The 17,247-nt window shown below is 36.2% G+C and overlaps 1 protein-coding gene across 21 annotated transcripts in view; it reads left to right on the top strand.

Moving 5' to 3' along the window:
• Nucleotides 1–16,000, top strand: part of limch1b (LIM and calponin homology domains 1b) — a 299,726-nt gene extending 283,726 nt beyond the window's left edge. For 5 of the 21 annotated variants that reach the window (XR_009274143.1, XR_009274142.1, XR_009274145.1 and 2 more), the window contains 9 exons: nt 2,146–2,277; nt 2,358–2,440; nt 2,806–2,894; nt 6,089–6,179; nt 8,899–8,982; nt 9,559–9,667; nt 13,557–13,606; nt 13,718–14,252; nt 14,432–16,000. Coding sequence is in view for 6 of the 21 variants with exons in the window: in XM_058797791.1 (XP_058653774.1) it covers nt 2,146–2,277; nt 2,358–2,440; nt 2,806–2,894; nt 6,089–6,179; nt 8,899–8,982; nt 9,559–9,667; nt 14,150–14,252; nt 14,432–14,457 (717 nt within the window). In the remaining 15 variants the exon portion in view is untranslated. Of the gene's footprint in view, nt 1–2,145; nt 2,278–2,357; nt 2,441–2,805; nt 2,895–6,088; nt 6,180–8,898; nt 9,085–9,558; nt 9,668–13,556; nt 14,253–14,431 lie in introns of those variants that run through there. The other 16 variants (XM_058797791.1, XM_058797793.1, XM_058797788.1 and 13 more) reach the window with 14 other exon arrangements.
• The last annotated feature ends 1,247 nt before the right edge of the window (nt 16,001–17,247 follow it).

Genomic DNA, 17,247 nt, shown 5'->3' with positions numbered 1-17,247 from the left:
TCCAAGGACTAGATCTTTGCTTAACTCTCACCTGCGGCAATTCTGTCCACTACTTTAAGAAAACTTTTAAAAATGTATTTTTTTTTTTTTAACCGTTTGATTTATTCTTATTTATCAGTTTATCAACTATTGATATATTTTGAATATCACTCCAATTAACTCTCTAAGATGGTCTTTAAAAACTTCAATATTATATATTTTTTAACAATCTAATTCGTACTGTTTTATGATTACTAAATCTTAATTTACTGCATTTTCTTGAACAAAAAAATAATATTATGATCACTAATACCATATTCCATTACTCCTTTCTGGGAAATATACTTTACATCAGATACTAAAATATAATTTGGGTTAAATGAAATAATGTACATAATGACTACAGAGTGTTAAAATTATCCCCTATTCTATTAGATATGTTTGTATTAAAATCTCCCATAATAATACATTCTTTTGTCAAATTGTCGTTATTGTTATTTAAAACATACTCAAGTCCCTCATAACAATTGTTTGATAGCTTTGATATTTGACCACTGTTTATAATACTTGGTTATAATTACAGTAATAATTCTTAATTTATGTCAGGAATGCTAAATCATGCAAAAATTAATCTGCAGTTATTGATATTTTGAATAGAATAACGAGACACATGATGTTTTATTAACAAAGTTCGGGAGGAGCATGTTCAGATAATTAACCTAATTAACACGAGAGAAGCAAGATCAGTAATCAACCCAGTTAACAAGATAAGAGGTGTGTATATATACACAGCTGACTCACCTTTGTTGACAGTTCTGCACCCGTCCAGAAACGGTATGAGTCCTCCCGATCAAGCACCCCAAATCACGCTGTTCCTCGTCCATCTGCCTTTTCACCCGGTGCCGTGAGCTGCTCCCGTCGGAGTTTGTGTGGGCCCTCCTGGTCAAGAGACTAAGTTTCTTCCTGAAACGCCAGCCCGACAAAATTTTCGGCATTCATTTTGGGGGGGTTATTTCGTCGGGCGGCTGTCCTTTTGCTATGTTGCTTTTTGAGGGGTACTCGGGGTTCGAGCCAAAGTTCCGAACTCGGAGCCCTCCCCTCGGACAGCACGCCAAATATGCTTAAACTTTATTCTATTTATTATATGTAAGTGTGAACTCGTGAAATTATGTTTTATTAGCAAAGTTCGGGAGGAGCACATTCAGATAATTAACCTAATTAACACGAGAGGAGCACAATCAGTAATCAACCCAGTTAACAAGATAAGAGGTGTGTAGATATACACAGCTGACTCACCTCTGTTCCTTGACAGTTCTCCAGCATCCCTCCGCCACCCCTTCTCCGCACTTACATCTATTCCTGTCCTAACCTGTAGGGGGGTACTCAGGGTTCGGGCCAAAGTTCCGAGCTCGGAGCCCTCCCCTTGGACAGTATGCCAAATACGCATAAACTTTATTCTATTTATTATATGTAAGTGTGAACTTGTGAAATGCCTGTAGTTGTGTTTGCTTTATTTATTTTTGATCACAGGACTTCGCTACACAACACACAAATGGCTTTTAGTCTGAAAATGTGCACATTTGGCGAAATATGTATTCACAATTTTGACCTAATATTTCATTATATAGAATCATAATTTCTGTAAATTTTTCATTAATTATGCAATCTGATGAAAATGAAGTAGCTTCAACCACTGTCTGCCCCTCTCTCTTCTGGGATTAATGAAAGAATAAACAATGTTTCCATGAGATGTAATAAACCGGTCTGTTTATTATCAAAACTACACTTAATATATTTACGTTATATTTTAGTTTATTTTATCCCCACCAGGGATTAAAATAAAAAAATTAAAAAAATCAGCAGATGTAGAGATATATAGACCAGAATCCCCCCATCTCTCTGACAAATCACACCCTCGTTATAACAGTTATTGTTACCATGGAGAAATTAATATCCAAGTCCAAGGTCCTCAAACAGTGTAAGAATCTTTTTCTGTCATGTTTAATTTCAGTTCTTTTTTTTAGCAGAAAGCATGCTTACTATGGTAAATTGTTGTAAAATACATGTCATCACATCATTTGAAACATTAGTCTCAGTTATCTGACAAAAAAAGCCATGTCTGTATTTCTTTACTCATAGACGCTTTTATTTTTTTCATCAATACAGGAGAGGAAGATTCTGGAAGAGACCCTGACCCCTCACTCAATGATTGCACCATCAATCTTTCCCAAAACCCACAGCACTTTACAGTCCCAGCCTGAGCCGGAAAACAAACCGGGGTCAGAGGAGAAGCAGATGGTAAGAATTTAAGGAAGGACATTAAATGAAGTGCTTGATGCTGGTGTAAATGATTCTGACCATATTTCTCACTCCATCAGAGCTCTGGGACTTATAGACAAGGGGAAAATGGCAACAGTGAAGCAGCCCAAAGAAAGACAGAGAGTGTACAGATGACAGTAAGGTCTGGGACACCAACTCTAGGAATAAACATAAAGGAATAGTTCACCCAAAAATTTTAATTGTAATTCCAGACCTTTTTTTCCCCTATGGAACACACTTTTTGAATACACTTCTCTTTTCCCTACAACAATAGTTTACATAGTGATTATGTCTGTCTACTTTGTTTTAACTATAAAATGTTATACGTATTATGGAATATACGATTTTGTGTTGCATGAAAAAAAAAAACGTAGATTTGGAGCAATGTGAAGGTGTGTAAATAATAACAGAATTTTCATATTTGGGTTAACTATTAAATTTTTTTAAACTTCATTATAATTGAACACATTGTTTGCTGCATGTTTTCACTTATCTTTTCTATACCAGTTCTCCCCTGCAAGGTTGTGGTTCAGTGAGTCAGAGAAGACAAGGAGACCAGAGCCAAGAAAAGCAGCCTACATTACCGTCTAGTCAGGGTGAGTCTAGTGAGCTTTGACATTAGCATGTTGTTTAACTAACAACTCTAATAAGCAAAATAATACATATATAGCACACAACACTACAAGGTCCATTTTATCAGATTGATTATTGCTCATTTTAATCAAATGTGAATGAAGAAAAAAAAAAAAAACATTTCTCACAATTTGTTTATCATTTTGTTTACTTAGCTTCTCCTAGTGCATTCTGGGATTACATTCTCAGTCAATTTAGACAAAATAATGTTTAACTTCTTAGGTATCTTAAAGGTTTCTTAAATTCTTAAAAAAGAAAAGCATACCTACGATGACCTAAAATACTGTCTAGGTAACTAAGTTTTTGAAAAAGGATGTTGTGCAATCTGTAACTGAATATATCTTTCAAATATTTTCAGTTAACACTCTGGTGGTTTTCTGTCATTTTATACTGAGACGTTTTGTGTTTTAATTTTTTTTAAGATACTTTACTTTAAGTTTTATCTGACCTTTGTGGTACTTGCTATATGAGCACAAAACAATCATGGACATGCTTAGAAAAGGCTAAATGGACCGCAGTGAAAATGAATTGGAAATACAAAAATACAGAGCAATTCTTTTGGGTATAATCTACTTGATAATGTCTTAATTTATATCTAAATGCAAAACAAAACAAAAATAAATTATTATAATATTTTATTATAAACTGATTATAATATTTCTAATTCTAACAATAATAGTAATAGTATTGTATAGTGTAATAGTATCCCTAATTATAAATATCTAGGGCACAGGTGTCAAACTCAGTTCCTGGAGAGTCACAGATCTGTAGAGTTTAGCTTCAACCCCTAATTAAACACACCTGATCCAGCTAATCAAGTCCTTCAGGTTTATTTGAAAACTACATCGTCCCTGCGTTCCATTCGGAAGGGCTCATCCCAATGCCCTAATCCCTTTAAAGGGTTTACCCTCCAGAGTGAGAGATTTGAAGGTTTGAAGGGTGTAGGGGCCCTTCTGCATCATCATCCAGTGCCCAGATGGAGGCACCATCATCATGCATAGAATCTGTGCAAAGTATCATGGGGTCCCGAAGTGTCCATCAGTTGTACCCTTCGAAATCCTTCATTCCAAAGAGCCCTTTGAAGTGGCCAGTTTTGAGCACTTCGGTTTGGAATGACCCTTCAATGTGGCAGCCATGATTGTTCAGACTCCGAAGTGCCCTTCGGAAGGTGATATATCCCATTTGGAATGCATGTATGCATATTTATATATTGGGCTATACAGGCATCTAGTGGTTGCACCATGGTATTAAATATAATTTTCTTTTTCCCCCACCAGACGGCACCAATCTGCCTTCCATGCACTGGATTTTAAAGGGTTCACATGACGTTGCTAAAAAGAACATTATTTTGTGTATTTGAAAGTGAAAGTGACATGGCCAAGTATGGTGACCCATACTCAGAATAAGTGCTCTGCATTTACCCATCCAAAGTGCACACACACAGCAGTGAACACACACAGTGGGCAGCCATTTATGCTGCTGCGCCCGGGGAGCAGTTGTGGGTTCGGTGCCTTGCTTAAGGGACCTTAGTCGTGGTATTGAGAGTGGAGAGAGCACTGTACATTCACTCCCCCCCGCCCCACCTACAATTCCTGCCAGACCTGAGACTCGAACACACCCAGAGCAGTGGGCAGCCATGTTGCGACACCTGGGGTGTAGTTGGGGTTTTGGTGCCTTGCTCAAGTGCACCTTAGTTGTGGTATTGAAGGTGGAAGAGAGCACTGATTATTCACTCCCCCCACCTACAATCCCTGCCGGACCTGAGACTCGAACCTGCGACCTTTGGGTTACGAGTGCAATTCTCTAACCATTAGGCAACGACTTCCCCCTGTATTTGGTGTAAATGTGTTTATGCAGTTTAAGGTTAAAAAAAACACATTATTTTCCACATACTGTACATTATTGCTGTTCCTCTATGCCCTGCCTTTCTGAAACACGCTGATTTTTACAAAGCTCATCGTTCTGAGAAGCGAGGTGTGCTCTGATTAGCCAGCTATCCAGTGCGTTGTGATTGGCCGAATGAGTGATTCATAATTACTGATTATAATGACTTATACTGTCTTTTTACGCGTCGCGTTGCATCGCAGCGCGTAAACATTACCATGTCTGCATTTGTGATCGGAGAAACGACAAACAAGAAGCACTACTCTACACAGCTCAAAACTTGTGTTTGAATAGTTAGTGGCAAATTCTTTAAATATGAAAACATACTTACAGGCTGTGAGTCAGAAGCGCCAGACTGTCCTTGCAAAGTTGGAATTGCCCCACTTTATAGAAACAGCCTTTGAGCATAGCTGGCAGACTACTCCCAGGTTCAGGAAATAGTCCTCCGTAAAATGGCAATGCACACACTCTAATATTTGGGTTGAACTGTTCTGGAACAGTGTTGTAAATACAATTTAACCACTGATTTCTAGTTGTGTCCTCTTTTGGAAGCCCAAACAAAGTAGTTTCACTTTTACAATGAAACACAGTGTCTCCAGGACATGGCGCCGGCGGCAGCAACAACACTACAGCAAAAATAAAAGTCCCACCTTCTTTCATTGCGTATACATTTGGGTGGTGTTTTGCAAATATCCCTACACCGTGACGTAGCCATGTGGGGGCGTTTGAATGAGCCATTTTAGGGGGGCGTGGTCGAGTCTTAACTTTTATAAAGAATATCTCTTTGGTTTTGAGATTTTAGTCTTTGCAACTTCAGGGATCTTATCTATGCACTCTTATCTAGCTTGTAACACTCCAAAGAGAAAGAAAAACTTGAAATCGCATCATATGACCCCTTTAAACAGCTTTGCAATAGTGTTTTTGAACTTGAACATTCTATTAATTCAAAATAATATGAAATATTTTTCTAATACTTGTATTATTTTATATAGGAATACATTTCACATAATTTACTGTAGAGGTGAAAATTGTTTAGTGCCATGAAACTAAATATAGTAGGCCTACATTCATTTCTCTTTTACACAATCACACACACACACACAAGTTAAACTATTTGTCTCCTGTCTGTTTTGACCGCCGAGGATCACAAGTGTGACCCCTAGGTTAGGAATACCAGAGAGTGAAATATTGGTGAAACCACATCAAATTTTGCATTAAAAATGAATTAATTAATTTATTTATTTATTAATTTATTTATTTATTTATGTTACAGATATGCCACTGGGTAACAGACAGATACCCCAGCCTGGAAATGAGACCTGGAAAAAGAATGCATCTCAACCAAAATCTGCTGGACGCAGGAGGTATATGTCTCTGTGCATTATGTATTCTTTCATTTTTTTTATTTTATTTGATTAGTTAACAGGGACATTTTACATTAATAAAACATTTCTGTAAATGTACCAGAATTAGCCAAAGGCTATTTTTCATCTGTAGTCACTGCACAGATGTTACAAGTCACCCTAAAAAGATGTGATTGTAATTGTTAAATGTTAAATGTTAAATTGTTAACTGTTATGTATTCTATAGCACAATCCATAAAACAATATATTAATAAAAACAACCAATAGAATAAAATAATAAAAACAAATACATAACACAATCCAAAAAAAAAAAAAAAAAAGGACAGCCACCAATATATAATTCTAATGTTGACATAGCTGAGTACTAATTAACCATTTCTTTAATTGAACCCTGAATACCTCATATGTATCTAGATCTCTTATGGTTGTTGGAATAGTGTTCCATTCTTGTGCAGCTTTAACAGAAAATGCGGACTGACTGAAATTACTCCATCTAAGTGGTATAATACAGTCTCCTCTCAATGCACCTCTTGTAGAACGATAAACAGTTGTTCTAATGTTGACTAACTGATTAAGAGGGGGAGAAGTTAAACCATAAATGATCTTATACATCAAGCATGCATTTGCATACTTAATCATATTTTCCCAACTCAGCAGATTATACATTTCAATATTGAACAATGATGAAAATGTACCGGTTTCTTGTCAAGAACTTTAAATGTACGTTTATATAAGGACTCTAATGGTTTTAGAGTAATTAAATTTGCCTGAGACCAAGTCGTTAAACAGTAAGTCATGTGAGGAATAACCATAGAATGCATATACATCTTAGCTGCCTCAAATGACATATAATCTCTTATAAACCTAAAATTATAGAGATTGAACTTAACCTGCTTACAAACCTTTTTTAACCTGAGCTTTAAATGTTAGTTTAGAATCAATCAGTATTCCAAAGTATTTACAGTGGGTACAGAAAGTATTCAGACCCCCTTAAATTTTTCACTCTTTGTTATATTGCAGCCATTTGCTAAAATCATTTAAGTTAATTTTTTTTCCTCATTAATGTACACACAGCACCCCATATTGACAAAAAAAACACAGAATTGTTGACATTTTTGCAGATTTATTAAAAAAGAAAAACTGAAATATCACATGGTCCTAAGTATTCAGACCCTTTGCTGTGACACTCATATATTTAACTCAGGTGCTGTCCATTTCTTCTGATCATCCTTGAGATGGTTCTACACCTTCATTTGAGTCAAGCTGTGTTTGATTATACTGATTGGAATTGATTAGGAAAGCCACACACCTGTCTATATAAGACCTTACAGCTCACAGTGCATGCCAGAGCAAATGAGAATCATGAGGTCAAAGGAACTGCCTGAAGAGCTCAGAGACAGAATTGTGGCAAGGCACAGATCTGGCCAAGGTTACAAAAAAATTTCTGCTGCACTTAAGGTTCCTAAGAGCACAGTGGCCTCCATAATCCTTAAATGGGAGACGTTTGGGACGACCAGAACCCTTCCTAGAGCTAGCCGTGCGGCCAAACTGAGCTATCGGGGGAGAAGAGCCTTGGTGAGAGAGGTAAAGAAGAACACAAAGATCACTGTGGCTGAGCTCCAGAGATGCAGTCGGGAGATGGGAGAAAGTTGTAGAAAGTCAACCATCACTGCAGCCCTCCACCAGTGCTTTATGGCAGAATGGCCCGACGGAAGCCTCTCCTCAGTGCAAGACATATGAAAGCCCGCATGGAGTTTGCTAAAAAAACACCTGAAGGACTCCAAGATGGTGAGAAATAAGATTCTCTGGTCTGATGAGACCAAGATAGAACTTTTTGGCCTTAATTCTAAGCGGTATGTGTGGAGAAAACCAGGCACTGCTCACCATGTGATATTTCAGTTTTTCTTTTTTAATAAATCTGCAAAAATGTCAACAATTCTGTGTTTTTCTGTCAATATGGGGTGCTGTGTGTACATTAATGAGGAAAAAAATGAATTTAAATGATTTTAGCAAATGGCTGCAATATAAGAAAGAGTGAAAAATTTAAGGGTGTCTGAATACTTTCTGTACCCACTGTATATTGGGACACTACCTGCAGCCTCAGCCCTGACACACAAACTCTTTAGTAAAACTATTTGACTTAGAAAAAAGTATACATACTGTTTTGGAAACATTTAGTTGCAAGCAATTTACACATTAACCATGGAATTTGTAAGGTTATTTGCAACTTGTGTGAAACTATTACCATCTAAATAGATTACAGTATCATCCACATACATTTGTATATTAATGCCAGGACATGCCAAATGAAGATCATTCATATACAGAGCAAAGAACAGTGGACCCAAAATAGATCCTTGAGGAACACCAGTAGAAGTACCTATATCAGTTGATTGGTGATTTTGTACTCTTAACACACTGAAGTCGATCTGACATATGATTCTATCCAGTTGAGTGTATGCAAAGAGAAATTAAAACTAAATAACTTTGACACTGTTAATCATAGAATTCTTATGTCTAAGGCTTTCTTCAGATCAAGGAGCACGGTTCCAACTACACCACCTTTGTCTAAAAGAGATTTCTTTATTCTCACACAAGCTGCAAAGTGTTGTTCAAAGTTTATATAATTTTGATTGTTTAATTCATCCTTATGGCTGAAGCTTAATGATTCTGAGCATGTGTGTGTGCATGAACACTGCATGTGCCTCTCCATTCTCAGGTCTGACTCTATAGAGAACATTGGGCCAAATTCATCAACATCACCTTCATTCACAGATACACAACCACCTCCATCACCAAACAGGTACAGCACAGTTTCTCTGATGTGAGATCACAACTAAAGATCCAAATGATCCAGTGTTATCACTCATTCCCTGTTTCCACCCATCACAAAACAGAATTGATTGTAAGTGAATTTTGAGTCAGTTTTTGAATTTGAGTCATTATTTGCATAATTAAATTTGTATTATATGATAATATGAACAAATATCAGCATTGGCACTCCCATTTCAGTCATCCATTAGTTTTGATGCTGTGCATTTTCTGTTACTTTCTGCTGCTGTGCTTATTACTGACAATTTTTATTTATTTATTTATTTTTTGTTACACTTTATTTTAAGTTCTCTTTGTTACAGTGTAATTATAGATTTAAGTACTGGGTAATATTAATTAACAAAATGTACTTTATATAGGGTTAAGGTTAGGATTAGGGTTAGTTGCAAGTAATTATGTATAATTTACTGTGTTTACTGTAGTAATTAAATGTAACATTTAACAAGAACACTATAAAATAAATAATGTATAATAAATAAAATTATAACAACTTATTTTTATTTAATTATTTTTTAACATACATTCACTTTTGTTTGTGTATATGTAGGTCTGTCAGTGGGAAGAAACTGTGTTCAAGTTGTGGTCATCCACTTGGCAAAGGTGCTGCCATGATTATAGAGACTCTCAGCCTTTACTTTCACATCCAGTGTTTTAAGGTATGTGTACATATTACAGCTGGAGAATTACAGATGCCAATTTATATAGTCATGTAATCACGATATTGTCAATGTCACTAAAGATCACAGGATCATAACTTTTAATGATGACTATAAAGTTTTAATAATCATTCTAATTTTATGAGAACAGGGAAGTCCACTGCAAGCCAATCAAATATCCCCTTGACTTTAAAGAGCTAAACCATTTCAAGTGGCAAATGACGTAAATTAACACTTCCAATAAGTAGTACATTATCATCCAATGTTGTGGATGCTAATATAGTTATCATTATAGTTGTTTGTTCTTCGTGTTTACGTAAGATCTGTTATAGAACTAGGGATGCATATCGTGGATTCTACTGTGTTTAAAGTTTATCCACATTCTTGAGATATTTTCCAGATGAATCATCAGGGTTTATGGCACATTGACAGTAAAACTAAGTGAAAAGCCAAACAGCTTCAGAGTTCTCTGAGGTTAAAAAATCTGGGGTTCGTAAATTTTTTTAAATGTTTTTGAAAGAAGTCTATTATGCTTACCAAGGCTGCATTTAATTAAACAAAAATACAGTAAAATTGTGAAATATTATTATAATTCAAAGAACTGTTTTTTTTATTTTATTATAAAATGTAATTTATTCTTGTGATGGCAAAATTCTGGCTGAATTTTCAGCAACCATTATTCCAGTGTAACATGTAACATAGAATGGAGACAGGAAGTGAATTTAAATGCAGGGTTTATTCCAAAGCAAAAACTTGTTTATAAAACAAAACCAAAACACAAGAAAAGGGGAGACAATGAAGAATAGCATGTAAATGCAAAGCGGTGAATGTCTGTAGGAGACAGAGATTGAGCGTTAATGCTGTGTTTTTGTGCAGTCTTTGATTGAGTGCTAAGTAGAATCATGTGCAGGTGAATAAATCCAGGGATTGTGAACAGAGTGAGCAGGGTCAAGACTGTGATGGTGACAATAGTGAGGGAGAACTTGGTGTGGTGACACAGTGACTGGTTTGTCACAAAAGATCTAAAGGACATCTATTATTACATACAAATTTTTCCCTTTTAGAATGTTTCTCAGGTTCGCTTTCAGAGGCGAAGCATGCCAATATTGAGCCTTTTGGCCTTGTCACTTCATGGATGCAGCCTTGGCTCCATTGCGACTCCAGAGCATCCGTGTACTGAATTATCTTGATGACTGGCTAATCTTAGCTCAGTTTGAGGCATTATCGGTTCTTGCCTGTGGCTAGGGTATTCCAGCCAGCCAATTCTAAAGGCTGCTGGGTTTATGGCAACATAACCTTGTCATCATGCTGGTCCTGCTCCATATGAGGCCCTTAAAATGGTGGCTCCAATGCAGGGTTTTTTTTTTATCCTTTGTGGACCTCTGTGAGTATAAGAGTTATGCCCAAGTGCCTTTGTACACTTCTTTTGTGGAGATGACCACGGTTTCTAAATCAGGGTGCCACGCTTGAGTGTATTGGCCTCAGAAAACTATAATTACGGATGCCTCACTTACAGGCAAGGGTGCTCCCTGAGGAAAAATGTATTGCTCAGTGGTGGCTCTTCCTAATCTCGGGAGACATGGTTGTGATTCTTATATATCTCTCATTTTAGTATCTACAGCATTTCAGATGCTTCTCCAAAAATTCCTTAGGAGAGATAAAATTATACACAAGTGAGACATAAGAAAGTTCTTAGAGAAAAGAGTCCAACATCAGAATGGGGTGTAAGCAACATGGGAGATCTCTTTATTGTCTTCTTGTAATCTCTTTCAAGACTCTTTTTTTATTGCTCATAGGTTGCTCTTTCTTTTTATCTTGATTTCTTGGGGTTTTTCACATTTAATGGTCAGGACAATAGGAGTAGAGAAAGGAAACAATGGGATATGTGAGAAGGGAACATGAGCAGGAAAGTACTATTAGCTGGGACTGGAACTCATGCTGTCTGAGGTGCAACTGTGCCTCCATGTTGATGTACTGGCCACAAAGCTCTGAAACAGCTTACGCTACACTCAGGATACTAAGAAAAAAATGAATAGAAAAGAGATCTCTTTAACACCCCAAATGTTTCTGCTAGACAGAAATTAGGTTATTTTAACATCAAATGGAGACTTCTGCTTGAATCTCCTGCTTCTCAAACAAAAACTCTAACACTCTCAGAGTGGTCTCCTTTATAGTTTTGGAAGAGATCTCAACAACATCACACACTGTGCTCAGATTTTTCTCCTAAACTAAAGACTTTGGATCTCACACATTTGTCTCCTTTAAAGCTTTAGAAAATATCTCAACAACTTTACAAAGTGTGCACCGTCAATTAGTTGAAAGGCACTAAATAAAGTAAAAACAACTATTGAGGAGACAAATGTGAGAGTCTCTAGCTAAAGAAATCTGAACACAGTGTGTGATGTTGTTGAGATCTTCTTTAAAGGAGACCACTATGAGAATGTTAGAGTTTTTGTCTCAGGAGACAAGTTTGAGAAGCAGGGGACTCAAGCAAAAGTCTCTATTTGATCTTAAAGTAACCTCATTTCTGTCTAGGATAAAAAAAAATACATGTTAAAGAGATCTCACTTTTGAGTTTGACAGAGAAAAAAAAAAAAAAACTTTAAATTTGTATTCATCTATAAAGAAAGAGATTGCATTTAAAGGGTTGAAAATAACACATTGCTGAATGGAACAGGTTGAAGTGATGAGAACATTTTTTACATTTTTTTATACAGTGTTTGTATTTTTGTTTTCATACTATGAAGTGTTTTTCAAATTCTCTCTCTCTCTCTCTCTCTCTCTCTCTCTCTCAATTCAATTCAATTCAATTCAATTCAATTCAGCTTTATTAGCATGACTGTGTAGCACAATGTTGCCAAAGCATTAACATATATATATAACAACAACATAAATAATAATAAATAAAATCCATCTAAATAAATGAAAAGATAAAGTAAGTCAGTTAATCATGTTTAACATCTAACATTGTGAATGGTTAATACATATTTAGCAGCGAGTGCAGCTGTGTTATCATCTTCTCCGAGTAAGAAGGGCATTTTCTCAATATCACCAAGTTCAGTAAATGATGGAATCAATGCTTCAAATATAGGGAGAAATGTTTGCCTCACATTGTGATATTTAGGACACATCAGCAGAAAGTGTTTCTCGTTCTCTATTTGCTGTAGATCACAGTGTCTACAGATCCTCTGCTCTCGCTCTGTCCATGTTTGTCTATGTCTTCCTCTCTATTTCTAAATCATGGTTACTTAATCTGTATTTGGAGAGGATTTGTCTTTCTTTGAATGGTTTGATCAATAAATAATTGGCAAATTTAGTGGTTCTGTTTAGGGTTGAGTAGCATTGGAGTTTATTTTGAAGGTCAAAGTGTATTTTTAGAGATTCATCATGAGTATCTTTCAGATTTTTGTCAATTTCTTTAATAATGGCTTTGGGGTTGTAGCTGTAGTCGGTGAGGAGCTGGGTTTTATGGACTAGCTGAAGAGCGAGCGTGTTTAGAGGATGAGATTCTGCTGAGGTTTCATTGGCGAGGAGGGCTTTATATCGGACTGAATCAGGATCAGATCGATGGAGGTGATGCCAGAACTGAACACATCTCTTCTGGATCTCAGTGTTCAGTGGGTATAAGCCTAATTCAGCTCTGCAGGCATCATTGGACGTACCTCTATGGACCCCTAAAATGTTTTTGATAATTTCTAGTTGTAGTTTTTCTATTGATGTTTTATCCCAATTTTTAAAATGTATTATTGGTCCCCAAATTTCACTCCCATACAGTAGAATTTGTTTAATGATTGCGTAATATAATTTGATCCATGTTTTAATTGGTAGTTTTAATTGGCCAAACCGTGATTTGATGGCATAAAATGCCCTCTGGGCCTTCTCATTCAAGGCCTTCACAGCCAGACCGAAGCCTCCTGATGCAGAGATCTTGATGCCCAGGTAAGTGTAGCTGGTGCTGTGCTCGAGGACTTCTCCTCCGTAACTGAACTGGTATCTGCTTCCCTGAGACCTGGCCATCTTCTGGAATACCATGACTCTGGTTTTGTCCAGGTTGACCGTCAGTGCCCATTCCTCACAGTACTGTTCCAGCAGGGCCAGGCTGTGCTGGAGACCCTCGGCTGTGGGGGACAGCAGCACCAGGTCGTCCGCATACAGCAGGCATTTGACTTCAGAGTCGTGCAGAGCGAGGCCCGGGATGCTGCAGGAGCGGTCCAGAGCTTCTGCCAGCTCGTTGATGTAGATGTTAAACAGGGTTGGGCTCAGACTGCATCCCTGCCTCACTCCACGACTCTGCTGGAAGAACGCACTTCTGAGATTCCCAATTTTGACCGCACATTTACTGTTTTTATACATGGATTGTATAACATCAAATGTTTTTCCCCCAATGCCAATTTGTAATAATTTGTATAGTAAACCATCATGCCAAATGGAGTCGAAAGCTCTCTCTCTCTGTCTCTCTATCTCTCTCTCTCTCTCTCTAAGTGTGGAATCTGTAAGGGCCAGTTGGGTGACACCAGCACAGGAACAGATGTGAGGATCAGAAACGGTCTACTCAACTGCCATCAGTGCTATATCCGCTCCCGCTGTGAGTTACACACACTTGCATCTGATATTTATTCAAATGTAGCAAATGAAGAAAAAAAATAACATATTCCTAAATATATTAGCAAAACTGCACTGGAAGCAAAATGATTCATGTATATTGAATTCATAGTTCAGACCATTGTTAATATATCATTGTCTTTTCATTTGTCTTGTCTTTAGCTGCTGGTCAGCCCACAACCTTGTGAGCTCATTGATTTTGGGAGCAAAAGTAGTCTACTGTCACCCCCAGTCCTCATAATGTTCGCATAATTGATTGCATATGTGAATACAAGCACATTTAACATGAAACCACAGCAACGTCTTCAAGTTGGGTTTTCTTTTCCAACACAAAAAAGCATGTGACTGTAGTGAAAACCAATTTTCTGACTCAACTGACTGTATAACTGATTAATAAAACTGTGTAAGCTAAAAACGTTTTCAGACAGTGCATACTCTTTGATGACAAATGGACAGTTTGAGCCATCTATAGATAACAATAATTAATAAAGAATCTGAGCTGAATTTGTGGGTGGAATTTCATATATGTATGTATGTATGATTTTTTGATGGCTTTTGAATAATTATTTTTTTAGTGTTTTTTTGAGTGGATTAAAACACCAAAATCTGTTAAAGAAAATTATCAAGAGATCTGCAAGTTATGTTGTCTTTATTTTATTTAAACATAACATGTTAGCATTTGTAGAGTTTCAAAATAAAAAGATCATCTTTAATTATTGGAATGCAGTTCCTCTAAATACCCCTGATCATTGTATTTCCTATCTGGAGGAAAGTATGTATTTTTATACATAAAAAGTACATTTGAGCTGATAAAAAAGACAAGTGCATGTAAAGTGATTGCTTATTAAGAAAACAGCCATATTCATATAGTAGGGTTTTTTTTTTTTCATGCAAATCTCTGTCTTTCAGTTGTTTGAGGGTTTGGGAAGTTGTTGCACTGAAGCAATGTGCCTTAGGAGAGATACAACGTCTACATGAGAAACTTAAGAGTTTGGATCCAAATACTGTTTCTACTCTCAGTTTAACCTTTTTCATAGCACATTGTAAATCTTTTTTTCCTGGCAATTGTATTATGCAGAATTTCAATATATGTATTGCTCAAACTACAATACCTTCCTGAAAATACATTTTTTCTAAAGCCGACTTTTGTTTTGGCTTTAAAGATACATAAAACTGGTTTTGGAAAAACATACATAAAAATGTATTTAAAAGAAATATCTTGTTTTAGTTTCATTCTGAACATAATTGAATTTAACATGACAAAGCAATATAAACGGTGATTTAAAATGATCATGAACTGCCCATCATAACACGCTCACTGGCTAAATATAACACCTTTTTTTGCCAATGTTAGTATCTTTGAATTATGTACAGAACAGAAGAGCATATGAAGTTTTTAGTTTGCTTGTTTTGTTTTTTGTTTTGTTTTGTTTTTGTTTGACCAAGTTGGCCATTTAATCTTCTGTCACAATTGATTTATTTAGCCAGTCTTTCTGTGCTTATAGGGTCTGGTCATGTATTTTATGTTTAATTCATCATAACTTTAGGTTGACACAGGTTATATGTTGTTTAGGAGGGAAATAGTTACCTTGGAATATATATGTATTAAATCTAAGGTATATTTATTGTTTTATTCAAATCTACACTATCCAAAAATAGATTAATTTGATGTTCAAATGCAATGGCTTTCAGTATAATGTATGTTTATAAATAAAATTCTGAAAAATCTAATCTAGTCCATATTTCTTTTTCACATGCATAAAATGTTTTGAATCAGAATGAAAATGGAAAAATATATTAAAATAATTGCATAATGTACAATACTTGTCAACAGTTTTGGAACACTACAATTTTTATTTATTTAATTATTTTTTTATTAAGTTTCTTATGCTCACCAAGGCTGTATTTATTAACAGCATTTGATATTATAAGCATTTTTATTGCAGTAATGTTGTGAAATATTATTACAATCTGAAATAACTATTTTCTATTTGAATGTATTTTAAATGTATTATTTATTATTTATAAATATATTATTATTATTATTTAATATTAACCCCCTGACATGGTTAATAATAAATGTTTTTGGGCACCAAATCACCATATTAGAATGATTTCTGAGGGATCATGTGACACTGAAGACTGATGCAAAGTTAAATTTTCTGCATCATTACTCCAAATGAATAAATTGAATTTTAAAATACACTGCAATAAAAAAAACAGTGATTTTTAAATTGTAGTAATATTTCACAATATTCCAGAACTTTGTAAATGAGGATCAACATGCTGCTTCACAAATATGCTGTATTGTGACCCCTTTAAAAAGAGTTAAAAATAAGTGCTGTTTAGTAATCGGCTTCCCCATATGTGGTTCCCAAGACGAAAACAGCTGATCGCTCTCTCGGAACTCTTTCTTTCTGTGTAAATACGCAAAGAGCACACTGGACATAATGCATTTAACTTTTGATGTTCTGCTGAGGAAAAAGGTGAAGGATAAAAGGCTGTTAACTCAAGAGGAACACTAGAATTAACAACTTCAGGCATAAATGCAGGCACTGCGTGAAGGAGATTGCAAGGCAAAGGGCACTGAGCATTGTCCTGGGATGTGAACACGTCCACTGTTGCTCTGTTGCATATGCTCCAAATCTGTTCTGTGTTCAGTTTCCCCGTTTCATGATGCCCTGTAGATTGCACCACAAAATCAGTTTGCATGCCAACGTGTGCCAGTGGAGTGCGTTGTGACCTCCCTGACAGTTAATGAAAGCCACAACTATAGTGTTATCCATTCTCGTGAAGACATAATGCCTTTTCAGAAATAGAAGAAAATGCCAAGTTCCACTGTGGCCGGACCTCCTTCCAAAGTGTCTTGTGTTTGCCTCATAACCCCTTATTCAGTTCAGGGCATTGGGGGCGTGTTTATTGCTGGTACTAGGTTTGCCCCACTAAATGGGTGCACACCTAAGCAGTTCACCACTACT

Source organism: Onychostoma macrolepis, chromosome 14 (genome assembly GCF_012432095.1).
Source record: "Onychostoma macrolepis isolate SWU-2019 chromosome 14, ASM1243209v1, whole genome shotgun sequence".
NCBI classification, from domain to species: Eukaryota; Metazoa; Chordata; class Actinopteri; order Cypriniformes; family Cyprinidae; genus Onychostoma; species Onychostoma macrolepis.
This window is presented reverse-complemented; position numbering and strand designations above follow the sequence as displayed.